Below are 14,030 nucleotides of genomic sequence, written 5' to 3' on the forward strand. Positions count from 1 at the left end.
GCATGGTCTTGCTGGGGCAGTGGTGCTCACTCCTTTAATTCCAGCACTCAGAAGGCAGAGGCAGGAAGATCTCTGAGTTCAGGGCCAGCCTGGTCTACAAGAGTGAGTTCCAGGACAGCCAGGGCTACACGGAGAATCCCTGTCTTGAAAAACAACAAAAGCCAACAAATAGTAGGTCTTTTCTAAAAAAAAAAAAAAAAAAAAAAAAGGAATAAAAGGAGTAAGAGTAAGCTATCAAAAACTGTTCTTCCATCCTAAGCAGAATTTCAGAGGAAATAGAGCAGGCCTCAGCCCACTTCATTTGTTCTTATTTTATGATTCTTTTTACATGTGTTTGTGTGTAAGTTTTCATGTGTGTGAATACATATTCATGTGTCTACATATGTGTATGGAAGTCAGAGGTCAAACTCAGGTGTCATTGTTCTGAATCTTGTCCACTTGTTTTTTGAGACAGGGTCCCTCACTGGCTTGGAATTGGGCTAGGCTAGCCAGTGATCCCCAGGGATTTAGCTGTCTCTGAGGCCCCCTGGGGTTACATGCTTTTACGACCATGCCCAGCCTTTGTATGTATGTTATGGGGATTAAACTCAGTCTTCATACTGGAGAGACAGCTCTCTCTCTCCAGCCCATGGGTGTGGACTATTGAAGATGAATATTTTAAGGCTTCCTATTGTTATAAAACTGTTGCACCTTTAAAAAGCAGAGAAACTGTTCCCTCCAAGTAGGTGACAGGTAGCTGACAGTTTCTCCATTCCCTTCCTGTTCTTTTTTTTTTTTTTTTTTTTTTTTATGAGACCCTTTCCCTCATAACCCCTCCTTCCTGGTGCCTGAGTCTCTCACTCCTCAGCAGTGCGGAGGGCAGTTAGGAGAAGCAGGTCAGCTCACAATTGGGTCTTGGGACCTGTATGGGAACCCCAAGGAAGCTCATGGTGCTTCTGCAGCAATGAGCAGTTAGGCCAGAAGGTTAACTACTGTGAACTGGGAGACTTTGAAGGTATGAACTATGCAGCAGCAATGAACGCTGCTAGAAATGGGAGCAATTGCAGTGGGGACTCCTCGGGACCTTTTAGAGAGGGAATTTTAGACTGTGTTGGGGTCAGTCATGCTGGACTTAGTAGATCCGAAGCCTCTTGCAAGTTCGGGTCATAACCCTTTTAATTTTGTGCTTGGCAAATCTTTTAAGATGTGATAAATATTTCTGACACTCCCTCCCCCCTGCTTCACATTTGTCCATGATGGAATTGACTTAAGATCTATCAGTGTGCTAGAAATGTCCACGTGACTTTAACACTGATCTTTACCAACTCTGTAAGAGGCTGCATAACCTGTGGCAGATCATGTTACACGCAAACACACATAGGAGTGTTCTCATTGCTGTCTTTTGAAAATGGCAAGCTTGAAGTATAAGAAAGTTGGAAGATAGCCCAGCCTATATGACTTCAACTTTACTCCAGGCTTGATAACATTTGCTAAAACATATCCCCAAAAGAGCTCCCACAAGCCAGGCGATAGTGGTGCATGTCCTTAATCCCAGCACTTGGGAGGCAGAGGCAGGTAGATCTCTGTGAGTTCGTAACCAGCCTGGTCTACAAGAGCTAGTTCCAGGACAACCTTCAAAGCCACAGAGAAACCCTGTCTTGAGAAAAAAAACCCACAAAATCATATATTAATCCCAACTATTCTTCACCCTACCCCACCCCAGTGAGGATACAAAGCGAGGCTCAAATTGACTGCTGGCCCCAACTTTATGCTCCTTTTTATATCTAGATACTGAGATGACCATTCATAAGATTGTTTTGGAACAAAATAAAAGCAATTAAACTATCTCAAACAAAACTTCTCCTTCCAGGATTTTTTGTCATCTGTGCCCTGATGTAACCGCTTCTCTAAAAGTTTTCTAGAGCTTAGAAGATAGCTCACAAGGAAAAAATGAAAAAGAAAAGCTGGCAATTGTCATACTGAAATGTTTCTCCTTCTTTTCCTGATAACTACAGCTCTGATTCTTCAACACAATGATTCTGAACTCAGTCTGGCATGCCTTCCCACTGCACAAAATTACAGGATCTGAAAATTATAGGATAGAGATATCCTCTAACTGAAAGAAACTTATCCGCCAAATAATTACTTTAAGAAACAAAATGTTTGTATAGTTTTAAATAAAATAGCTCTCTTGTCTGTTTTGAAGCTTAACTATTAAAAATGCCCACTTCCTTAGAAACAAGGGAAGTTTTGAACCTTGGTGATGAGGGGCAGACACTAAAGTCCTGGATACCTCATTACGAAGTTTCTTATTGCTGGACCAAAGACCCAACAAAGGCTACTTAAGGGAGTGTCTTAGTTAGGGTTTCTACTGCTATGGAGAGACACCATGACCATGACAACTCTTTAAAGGAAAACATTTAATTGAGGTGGCAGCTTACAGCTCAGTCCATTATCATCATGGCCTGAAGTATGGTGACATGCAGGCAGACAGTGCTGGCTATATCTTGATCAGAAGGCAACTGGAAGTAGACTGAGACACTGGGTAGTATCTTGAACATATAGGAGACCTCAAAGTCTGCCTCTACTTCCTCCAACAAGACCACTCCAATAAGGCTACACCTCTTTTATGAGATTATGGGAGCTAATCACATTCAAACTACCACAGGGAACAACTTAGTTTTGCTTACAGTCTGAAGGCACACAGTCCATCATGTGAGGAGGACATGGAGGCAGAAATCTAGGGCATTGATCACATTGCCTTCTTAATTAGAAAATAGAATGGACAGGAAGTAGGCTAGGCTATAAAACTTCAAGGCCTGAGTTGGGGGTGTGGCTCATATGGCAGAATGCTTACCCAGCATGTATAATGCCCTGGGTTGGATTCTCATCACTGCATAAATCAGGTCTGGTATCACATGACAGTAATCCCAGGACTTGAGGTGGAAAGAAGATCAGAAATTCAAGGTCATCCTTGGCTACACAGTGATATCCAGGTAAACCTGGACTACAAGAAACTGTCTCAGACAAACACTACCACCACCACTACGACCACATTAACTCCTACACCCAGTTATGGTACACGTCCTCCAGTGAGGTTCTGCCTTCTAAAGGACACACAACCCAAAACAACACTACGGGTAGGGGTTCACATGTTCAAACATATGAGCCCATGGGAGACATTTCACGGCACTTGCTGACAGGCTTTGGGTACCCCGTTCCTCCATCAGTAGGATTGTGTGAGTCCCTTAGTTGTGATGACATATCATTTATGATTTATTAAAGCTTGCCTGATGATTCAGAGAGCAAAATCAGTCTTAAGCTATAGAGGGCAGGCAGTGGTGGTACAGACCATTAATCCCGGGACTCAGTACTAAGAGGTAGATAGATCTCTGTTAGTTCAAGGTCACGATGGCCTACCCAAGAGTGAAGAGTAACAGAGCTCATGCCTTGAACCCAGCACCTGGGATCATAGGTATTTAATCCCAGCATTAGGGAGGGTATATAAGATAGGAGCACGGTCTCAGAGCTGGCATTCATTCTTCAGCCCTATTGAGGATGGGAGGGTCTCAGTCTGAGGATTCTCCAGCCTGAGGAGACTTGGTAAAGAGCTCCAAGATCAGCCCTTTCAGCCTGAGCTAGAGGTAAGAGCTAGTACCCGGCTGGTTTGCTTTTCTGATCTTCAACTTGATGCTTAAACCCAAATTATCAGTCTCTGGGTCTTTTATTTTTTGTGTTATACTTAGTCTCAGCTGCTTTCTCTCTAGGGTGAGAGGTATTACATATCCCGCCCCACAAAGTTGAAGACTGAATGAAGCAATCCATGACAAGCACCTATCATCAAGACTCAAAACTGACCGCTGGCAGTTTAATTCAATTAAAATTAGAGTTAAAGCTTTTGTATCACCCAAGAATGACAGGGCAGACAGTAGCTGACACAAGGCAAAACTAAACTGAACTGACAGGATGGTGCTGGCAAGCACCTCTCATTTGACAGTTCTTCGAGGTGTGTCCTCTCAATGAGAAATCCAGGCAAGACGGCCTGGTGGGTAAGGGAGCTTGCTGCCAACCCCAATAACCTGAGCTCAACACTAAGACCCATGTGGTGGAAGGAGAGAACTGACTCCCACAAGTTGTCCTTTGATCTCCACATGTGTACAGTGGCATGTGTATAACTACATACACACACACACACACACACACACACACACAAATAAATAAATGCAATGAAACCTTTTAAAAAAGAGAAATAGAAAAATCAATTGGAAAGAGAAATCTGTTATAGTCCTGGCAGGTTCCCTAAAGGCAGAATGCTTCAGTGTGAGCCAGTGTTTGGGAACTAAAGTAAGAATTTTTTTTATTAAAAATAAATTAATTTGGGGCTGTAGAGATGGCTCAATTGTTAAGAACAGTGACTGCTCTTCCAGAGGTCCTGAGTTCAATTTCCAGTAACCACATGGTGGCTCACAACCATCTGTAATGAGATCTGGCCTGTAGGCATACATGCAGGCAGAACACTGTATACATAATAAATAAATAAATAAATAAATAAATAAATCTTTAAAAAATAAAATAAAATAATAAATTTTTCCCATAGCAAGTTTTATTCTATAGTATGAACCTAACAATTTAAAATAGGGCTGATTAAACATTGTTTTAGTTGGAATCTTTGTTTCTAGCACAAATAAGAACTATGATTTAGTGGTAACGGCTCTTTATACTCCTGATTTAGAGTGTGCAGTGTGTTCCCAGATGAGGATGGCCCTGGAATGCTATGATTCCACATGAACTGGTGCTTTGTCACCTAACTGACACCATAAACACTCACATAGACTGTGTCATTGTTCTCTCTGTTGGTGAAGAAACAGCATTAAAAAAACACAAACCGATAGCCACATATCTGTGGCTAACACAGCAGGAAAAGGCCCTGAGCCCCCAGGCAGTTGGTCCCCAAGGATACTAGAGTTCATTATTGGCCACTGTTCATACCATCCATTTACTTGCCAACTGTAACTCCCCACAGTTGTAAGAACCATCTGGGATGGTTAAACAATATTTAAAACCTGCATGTTTTTAAAGTGGCTTAATGGTTCAGTTTTTAATGCCATTCGGTTTTAACAGACACGGGCAGCCAATTGTCATTGTCACTGTATATCAAGTTTCTGGTGAGAGTCATGTGAGGTGCATGCACTCTCTCATCTTCTGGAATTGTACCAAGGCAGGGAAATTTTGCATGTCCAAATAGGCAGACCTGACATGGTCCCCAGAAATCATTCACTCATGACATGTAGTGTCTTAAAATGTTTCCATCTAGATTGGTTGTTATTATACTATCCCTTTGATTACCCAGCCATGGTGCCTGAGATGATTTGAGATAGTCATGACTGATCCTGCCTGCCCAGACACATTTGAATCGTCAAAGGCATGTTTCTAGGGGGCTGGGTTTCCACTCTGAGACAAATTCAGGTATTAGAGCAGACATGTTGTTTTCTGCAACAATTCCCCTGGCTTCTTCTCTTCAGTTACTGTGGAATGAACACGGGCTTGAAACTCTAGATCATGGATCATAGCAAAGACTTGGCAGAATCCCATTTCTGTGGAGAATGATGGCTGTGGAAAAGGAAGTAAATATCTCTGAGGAACTGGGACAAGGCTCCATTCCATCACTGGGAGAAAATAAGACAGCCTTGCAGAGGGAGCTGGCACCTTGGGGACTCATATCTACACCCGAGGTGAGAAGGCCCTGGCTAAGGGCCCATAGTCCTTGGTAAGACCTGGCAGTCTGCTGTCACTTCCCTGCACCTGCTTTGTGCTGTCATCTAGTCCTTCTCTGGCCACTGAGTTAGACTTGCTGATAAGAATGTGTCTTTGGCAAGGGAGATCTATGAAGGAAGAGAAAGAGCAAGGCCCAGACCATTGCTGAGCAAAACACCCCCACCCACCCACCTCAGGCAGCCTGCAAATGGGGCTTTGTCTTCTTCCTTGACCTTGCCTAAGAAAACTAGCCCACAGACTTCAAGTTAAGTCAAATCAAAAGGTACAGTCTGTGGCAGACACTGCCTCCACACTCCTATGAATCAGAATCAGCTGTCACAAGGCTGCTAGGAAACATATAATCAGAAAATACCATAAATTCCTTCCTGCTCCAAAATACTAGAATTTTAGGAATAGTCCAACTTTTTTGGTGTGAATTAAAATGGTAGAGAAAAATGTTCTTGGGCTGCAGTGACAGCTCAGTCAGTGAGGTACTCATTCTGTATGCATGGTGACCTGGCCCAGAATCCACATGTTTCAAAAAGCTAGCTATGATAGTACATGATTTTAATCCTGTTGCCAGGAGGCATCTTCGAGGCTGACTGGCCGCTTAGCCTTAACTACTTTGTGAATTTTAGACTAGTGAGAGACTAGTCTCAGAGAGAGAGAGACAGAGAGATGAGAGAATGAGTGGAAGAAAGAAAGAAGAAAAGAAGAAATTAAGAGAAGGGAGGGAGAGAGGAAGGAAGGAAGGAAGGAAGGAAGGAAGGAAGGAAGGAAGGAAGGAAGGAAGGAAGGAAGAGAAGAAAGATCGGTAGATAATTAGATTGACAGATAGATGAAAAGATTCAATATTGACCTATTTGTTTTTGAGACAGTCTCTGCACAACCTGGCTATCCTGGAACTATATAGACCAGGCTGGCCTTGAACTCAGAGATCTGACAGTTCACATTCTCAAGCATTTCTGACTTGAATGCTTTTGCACATTTTAATCAACTATTCAATCTTCTTATCTAGTGATAGCCTGTAGCACCTAAGGAATAGAAACATGTAAGCTGAGGCTATCCTGTGGCCTACAACACACACACACACACACACACACTCACACACATTCACTCACCCTCACCTTCACATGTATATACATACACACAGAAAAATATCCTCTCAGGCTCCCAAACTACCCAATCCAATCTTGCAGGTACCTATAAGGAACTATCAGGAGAGATGAAAGTTCTAGCTTACTCTATTGCATTTATTTGTTAATCACAGTTCCAAAATTCACAAACCACCATTCACTGCAACGAACTCATTTGCTAACTTGATATTTTTCTGTGATTTACTTCAACTTCATAAGAACACATTTTTCCCCCTCTTGCCAAATGTGCATGTACCTCTACATCAATGAGATGTCAAAAATAATGCATTCTTTCAAATCCCCCCAATTGCTCCAGAGACGAGGGAGACCAGGAATGTGAGAAATCTCTGAGCATATGTGTGTGTGTGTGTGTCCAACCACAAGCAAGGTTGCTTATAAACCCAGCAACATATGCGCTGGTGACTTTAAAAAGCATCCAGAGGGTAAAGAGTAAATGGGACTTGTAAAGGCAGAACACAGACGCTATCGTTCCTAGCTGTCTTTGTTCCAGGTGAATACCACACAAACTTAGCTATGCCTGGGCCATCTTTGCAGCAATATACAACCCAATGGCTTCCATCAAGGAAACTGTAATTGAGGAAATGTGAAGATGAGGGAAACTGCCATTTTACAGGTGCCTGAGGTAGATTCTAATGAACAGTGCAGTGTAAGGACTGCTGAGCCGTCCGTCCACAAGGTGTACAGAATTCGGGGCTACCCAGATCCCCTCAGCACAGGGTTGAGACAGCCATCCCCACTGCTGAGAGGCCTGGCTGCTGATTCACAGTAACAACCTTCTCCAGATTTTACCCTCCATAGGCCAAAGGAACCTGTGTCATTCATTCCCACTCTCTGGGATCAGTATGCATGCTGAAGGGGAAAGAGTCATAGAAGTCTCCACCTCAGCTGTCTCCACATGAGAAAACCCCATGTGGTGAAGGCACCTTAATTCCTAACCATCTATGGATCCTGTTTACATGCTATCAGGAAAACACTTGGTCCTTCAAAGTCCCAAAGACTAGGGGCTCAACACTCTTGTGGCCTATTGCTGAAAAGCAACCTAGACAAATGTGGTGGTAAATATTGTCAATTTGACAAGGTCTAGAATCACTGAAGAGACAGTGTCTGGAAGAGAGTTACTAGATTAGGTCAACTGACATGGACACGGCCACTATGAATGAAGGCAGTACCATTCCACAGACTGAATTACAACAAAGACAGTGAGCTGAGTACCACTGTCCAACCCTGCTTCCTGACTACAGATGGAAGGCAAACACCACCTTGCATCCTGCCATGCCTTCCCCACTGTGGTGGGCTGTATCCTTAAACTGTGGGACAAAGCAAAGCCTTCCTGCCTTAAGCTGCTTTTGTAGGTATTTTGTCATAACAACAAGAAAAGTTATGACAAGAAAATAACAGCACAAGTCCTACGATTTATTGAACATCCACAGCTATAAGACCAGCTTTCACAATTGTGAAAGTTCAATAAGATGATGTAAATAAAAACTACAAAACAGATAAAATATTGATAGTTACCACTAAGATTTCATTCATTTCTAAAATCCCCAAACATTATACTTAAAAAGATGGAAAAATGGTTTTATTTCCAGATGTGTATAAATGTGATATTAACTGTATATCTTCAAAGACTTTAGTGAGGTGTAATAGTTCTGTTGACTTTGCTGCTTTTACATAGAACTCAAATTAGATACACACACACACACACACACACACACACACACACACACACACACACCATTAGTCCCAGAGGCCAAACAACTCAGTAAGGGGAAGAAAGACCCTTGAGACCATATAGGGTGCATTCAAGGTGTGTGACCATAGTCTGTTCAACCAGCAGTCTACATCTACAAACACAGTGAAGGTGAACTGCTAACTCACACAAAATACAAAAATAGTTCAAAGTGAGTCAAAGATACAAATATTAACACATAAAACTAAAAAATAAAGTATTGGGACAGCATGATAGCTCAGTGGGCATGTGTGCACCTACACACACACACACACACACACACACACACACACACACACACAATCACCCCAAACCAAAAAGATAACATTTTTTAAATGAAAAAAAAAATTCTTAGAACAAAATATTCATAAAGGCTGCCAGAGATGGAAGTGCTCACTGCTGGTCCTGACCACGTGACCTCAATCCCTGGGACCCACAGGGAAGAAGGAGAAAACTGACTCACAGAAGCTCTACACATAGGCCATGGCATATGCTGTGTATGGGTGCACCATGTGTGCACTCATACACAATAGTAATATTATTAAAATAAATAAAGATAACAAAATCAGTCAACGGCAGCTGCTTTGTGAATATGCTAAGCTGTTGGACTGTTCAGTTTATTGAGTGGACTGCACAGTATATGGATATGATTAGAATGAGACTTGAGAAATGATTCCATGAGCTAAAGAAATATGACATTTGGAATTGAGAATTTAAATATAACTCTGTGGCAATATTTTCTGTCCTTTTGGTTTTGTTTGTGTGAGCATAGTTCACTGTCTTCCATGAAATAAATCAGAACACAAACCCCATATGTGGGAAAAAAGGCAGGCCAGGAAGCTGATTACATCCTGGAAAAATTCAAATTCCCATCAAGATAACTGAATATTTCTCAGCAACTGACTCACAAAATAACGAAGAGTCCGTTTTCAACAAGCTTTTGGAACCACCTCCACAGCAAAGCAAGAGCAGCTACAGTACTTTGGCTCAAATTTTGGTCAAAGCAAATCTTACCTGTGGGCTTTTAGGATTCTCTGTGCAATAGCATCTCCCACCTTGTTGAACACAACTTTATCGTCAGCACAGCTTATGAAAAATTGATTCTGTGAGAAAAATAGGACACCGTGTAAGGCCTTGTTTTCTCTGGAAGATATGGAGAATGAGGGAACAAACACTATATTGCTATAAACATGGTTCACACTTGGGTATGTTGAGGCCACTGAATCTCAGGGGAAAAGTAAACAGCCCAGAGTATGGGAAGTGCTATCTGACCCCAGGTCTCATGAGCATTGCATCACTCTGCTTACCACATCTTCCTCAAGAAGAAGGCTATGTGGTTTTCCTAACACACATATCCAAGTTACATTCTGAGAATGCCATGGGCATTCCAAGTTAGGTTTCCTTTTGATTCCTACAGCACACACACACTTGGTATTAAAAGTTCCACACTGGCAAGCATACTGTCTTGGGCAGAGGGCCTGCTCATTCAGCAGAGGTTTTCTCCAGCGTTCCCTAGCACCTACTTTCACCTTGTCCTCTGTCTTTGGGACTCTCCTGTCCCTGAACTTCTATTTCAAGAAGTTTCTAAATCTCCTTCAAATAATTTTTTTTTTTTTGATGTGAATGGTCATGTGTGTGGGCACATGTGTCTGTGCTGGTCAGAGTGCCATGTGTGCTTGTAAAGGTCCCAGCTGACCTCAGGAGTCTCCTTTATTCTCTCTCCACCTTTTTAACTAAAGCAAGGGTTCCCAGCTGAGCCCAGAACTTCCTAAAAGGATTAGTCTGGATCTCCTGTTTCCACTTTGCAAGTGAGGGCAGGCTTCCATGCTCACCCAGAATTTTTGTGGGTACTAAAGATCTGAACTCTGATCCTTTGCGCTTATATGGAAAGGACTTTCTTCAGGGAGTCATTTACCCAGCTCTCAAATCTCATATATATATATATATATATATATATATATATATATATATATATATATATGAGATTATATATATTATAATATTAATGAAATATTATTAATAAAATAGAAAGAAAATGGTTTTATTTAAGTATTTCTGTTATTCATAGATCTATAAAACATTCTTTGAAACTGTTGTTAGAAAATGGCTACATAATTATCCTAATGATACAAAGGATTTTTATTGTTGCATAAAAGAATGATAAAAAATAACCAATAAATATTATTAGTACCGCCTATTGAAATACAGATTATCACCCAGAGAAATGTCACAACCATGAATGCCCACGGCACTGCTGACCTCATTCAATGCCATGCTGGCATGAGAGAGAGAAGTTGATTGGACTAGTCACGTGGTCAACTTGATGGAATTTACAATCACGGGCATGTTGGTGAGGCTTACATAGATTAGGTTAACTGAGGAGGTAGGTCCCACCCTAAATGTGAACAGCACTGTTCTGGGACCACAGACTTATTAAAAAGGAGAAGGGAGCTGAGTACCCATATCCATCACCCTGCTTCCTGGCTGTGTGTGTAAGGTGACCAGACACCTCCTGCTCCTGCTGCCATAACTTCCCTGCCATGACGGACTATAATCTCCAGAACTGGGAGCCAAAACAAACCCTTTCTGCCTTAATGGCTTTTGTCAGCTATCTTAACAGCATAAAGAAAAGTAACTAAGATACTGGTCTTTATGCTATTTTAAAAATGAAACAAAATGGCTGGATGCTGGGTGAGGCAACTGTCACATCTTTTGCAATGACAACATCATTCTCACAGTTAATGATAAGAAGCATCTTACTAAACTCCTGAGTGGACTTCCCTGATTTCCACTAATGCCCTTTATCAGCTGCATGTGGGATATACATTTTTAGTTAGCTTTCTTTTTCTCCAGGTCTGAGGAATAAGTACAGCTACAATTGTTTGCTGATGCCTTTAATCGCTGTCACTCTTTGGAAGAGAAGAATACGGGACTCTAGGAGAAGAAAAACAGGGCTCAAATGGTTTTTCCCACAATCCATTTCTGGCTACACATTCTATTTTTATTCAATGGAAAAATAAAACCAGGATAGAGGAGGGAGATTATGTGTTGGCTTGGGTCTCCCCCCATTATGGAGATTCTTTATTTTTCTCAGGGGTTCCAAAGAGTCTGTACTATTTCTGTATCTATTTTGAAGTTCAATTAAAGTTCCCACACTAAACTTGATGCTCCCAGATTTTCTCATGGGCTTTGAACACAAGCTGTGTTCTGGAAAGGCTTTATCATGAACAGTGACACTGAGCTTTAATGTCCTCATGTCACCCATTCCCATATTCCATTCCCTGTCTTTTCCTACTCCAGGATTTCCCCACAGCAGGGGTATCCTGTAGGTCCTCTGTGTGAGCAACTTACTCTGTGTGTGTACGCGCACATGTGCATGTATGTGTGTGTATGAGCATGTGTGCATGTGTGTGCTCTCCTGAAATAGTGCATGATTCATGCACTATTTCTAACCATACCTCAGTGAAAACTTCTACATCCATGCTGGGGTTGTTTTAGCAAAACATGTATTCATAAGCTGATACATGTCAGTACCACAAGGGTTTACAAGGTTCCATGAGTCTTGAGTTAAAGATGGTGCAGAGTGAATTTAGGTATGCTGGGAGACGGAAATACAAATTACCACAATCAGTATTTCGTAACTCAATTCATGCTGAATTGAGGGCCATACTGAATCCTGAACTAGGGTTCCTACAGTCTTCTATGATACTTTGTGTCCTGGTTAGTTAGGTTCTTTGTTTTGTTTTGTTTGTTTTTGGGGGGTTTGTTTGTTTGTTTGTTTTTTGTCAACTCAATACAAACTAAAGTTATTTAGGAAGAAGAACGTATATTGAGAAAATGACTCCATCAGATTGCTCATAGGCAAGTAATTCTGTGGAGCATTTTCTTGGTAGATGATTGTTATGGAAGTGTCTAGTCCTTCCATGGGGCATTGCCAAATAGTCCTGGCCAGGTAGTCCTGGGTGACACAAGAAGTAGGCCATGGGAAATAAGCCAGTAAGCTGTGTTCCTCCATGGCCTCTGTTTCAGTTCCTGCCCTGACTTCCCTCAGTGATGTACTATGACATGGAAATGCAAGCCAAATAAACTCTTTCCTTCCCTCAAATTGCCCTGGGCCATGGTGTTTATCACGGCAATAGGAACTAAGACACCCGGGAAGGCAGGCTATGTAATTGACTTGCTGACACACTTACTTCAATGTAGATGTAGTGCTTGCTGTTCTCTATTACGTTGATGTAGGCAGAGTGGATTGACTCCTCGTGGTGCTTTATACCAGCAGACCAATCAGCAGCAGATCGGAGCAACTACAAGACAGCAATCAGCAACAAGCAAACATCAGACAAGAGAGATGGCACTATTTGTACAGATGAGATGAAGTCATTCCTTCTAAACCAATGACCACAGTGGCTTGAGTCCCACATGGCCCAAGGGAGAGTTGGACACACCCAGAATACATCCTTGTGGTGGCTAAGCTTACTTGTCAGCTTGTTACACCTGGGAAGAATGAACCTCAACTGAAGAACTGCCTCCATCACATTGGCCTGTGGGCAAGTCTGTGGGGCATTTTCTTGATTTCTAATTGATGTAGGAGGACCAGGCTTACTATGAGCAATGCCACCCCTAGCCAGGTGGGCCTGGGCTGTATCAAAAAGGTGTGAATGGGAGCCAGGGAGGAAGTGTTTCCCCAGTAAGCAGTGTTTCCCCATGGTTCCTGCTTCAGTTCTTGTTGTGGCTTCCCTGGATGATGGGCCAAAACCTGTAAGATGTAATAAACCCTATTTTCCCTGATTTCTTTTTGGCCATGGCATTTATTATAGCAACTGAAAAGCAAAGTAAAACTGCACCCTTCCATCCAGCATTATTTCCATTCAAAGCTTGGAGACTTAAGTTGTGGTTCCTACAAGGAATATTTTTGAAGACTTATTTAGGTCATTACAATTAACATAACTTTGTCCTCTTTCCCTATGACAGTCCTTAAGCTGCACCTACATGCAGATTAAGGCCCGTGATGTAGGGCAGAGATTAATGACTGTGATGTGTCTATCAGCAAGCCTCATACCTAGTAAACAGTTTGTAACTGTTGACTAATGATGATAGCATTGGCAGGTGAAGTTGAGCTATGGCAGATCACATCAGAGAGAAAGGCTACAAAGCAGACCGTGACTATGCGTGGCTGTGCATGTGGGGGCGGGGCAGGGGAACACTGGAGGATCCCATAGACTTCCCAACACTAAATGACCTTCACTTGGTAGTCCTTCCAGGATTTTAACTGCTGCAGTATGCTTTTTTTTTTCCCTTTGGTTTTTCAAGACAGGGTTTCTCTGTGTAGCTTTGTACACCAGGCTGGCCTCAAACTCACAGAGATCCACCTGCCTCTGCCTCCCGAGTGCTGAGACTAAAGGGGTATGTAT

At 42.1% G+C, this 14,030-nt stretch overlaps 1 protein-coding gene across 1 annotated transcript in view; it reads right to left on the bottom strand.

Annotated features, from left to right (window-relative positions):
- Pld1 (phospholipase D1) overlaps nt 1-14,030 on the bottom strand; it is a 123,900-nt gene that overhangs the window by 45,227 nt on the left and 64,643 nt on the right. Inside the window, 2 exon segments of the mRNA NM_001246828.1 lie at nt 9,634-9,722; nt 12,813-12,923. Coding sequence (NP_001233757.1) covers nt 9,634-9,722; nt 12,813-12,923 — 200 coding nt within the window.

The sequence above is a fragment of the Cricetulus griseus genome, assembly GCF_003668045.3.
Source record: "Cricetulus griseus strain 17A/GY chromosome 1 unlocalized genomic scaffold, alternate assembly CriGri-PICRH-1.0 chr1_0, whole genome shotgun sequence".
NCBI classification, from domain to species: domain Eukaryota; kingdom Metazoa; phylum Chordata; class Mammalia; order Rodentia; family Cricetidae; genus Cricetulus; species Cricetulus griseus.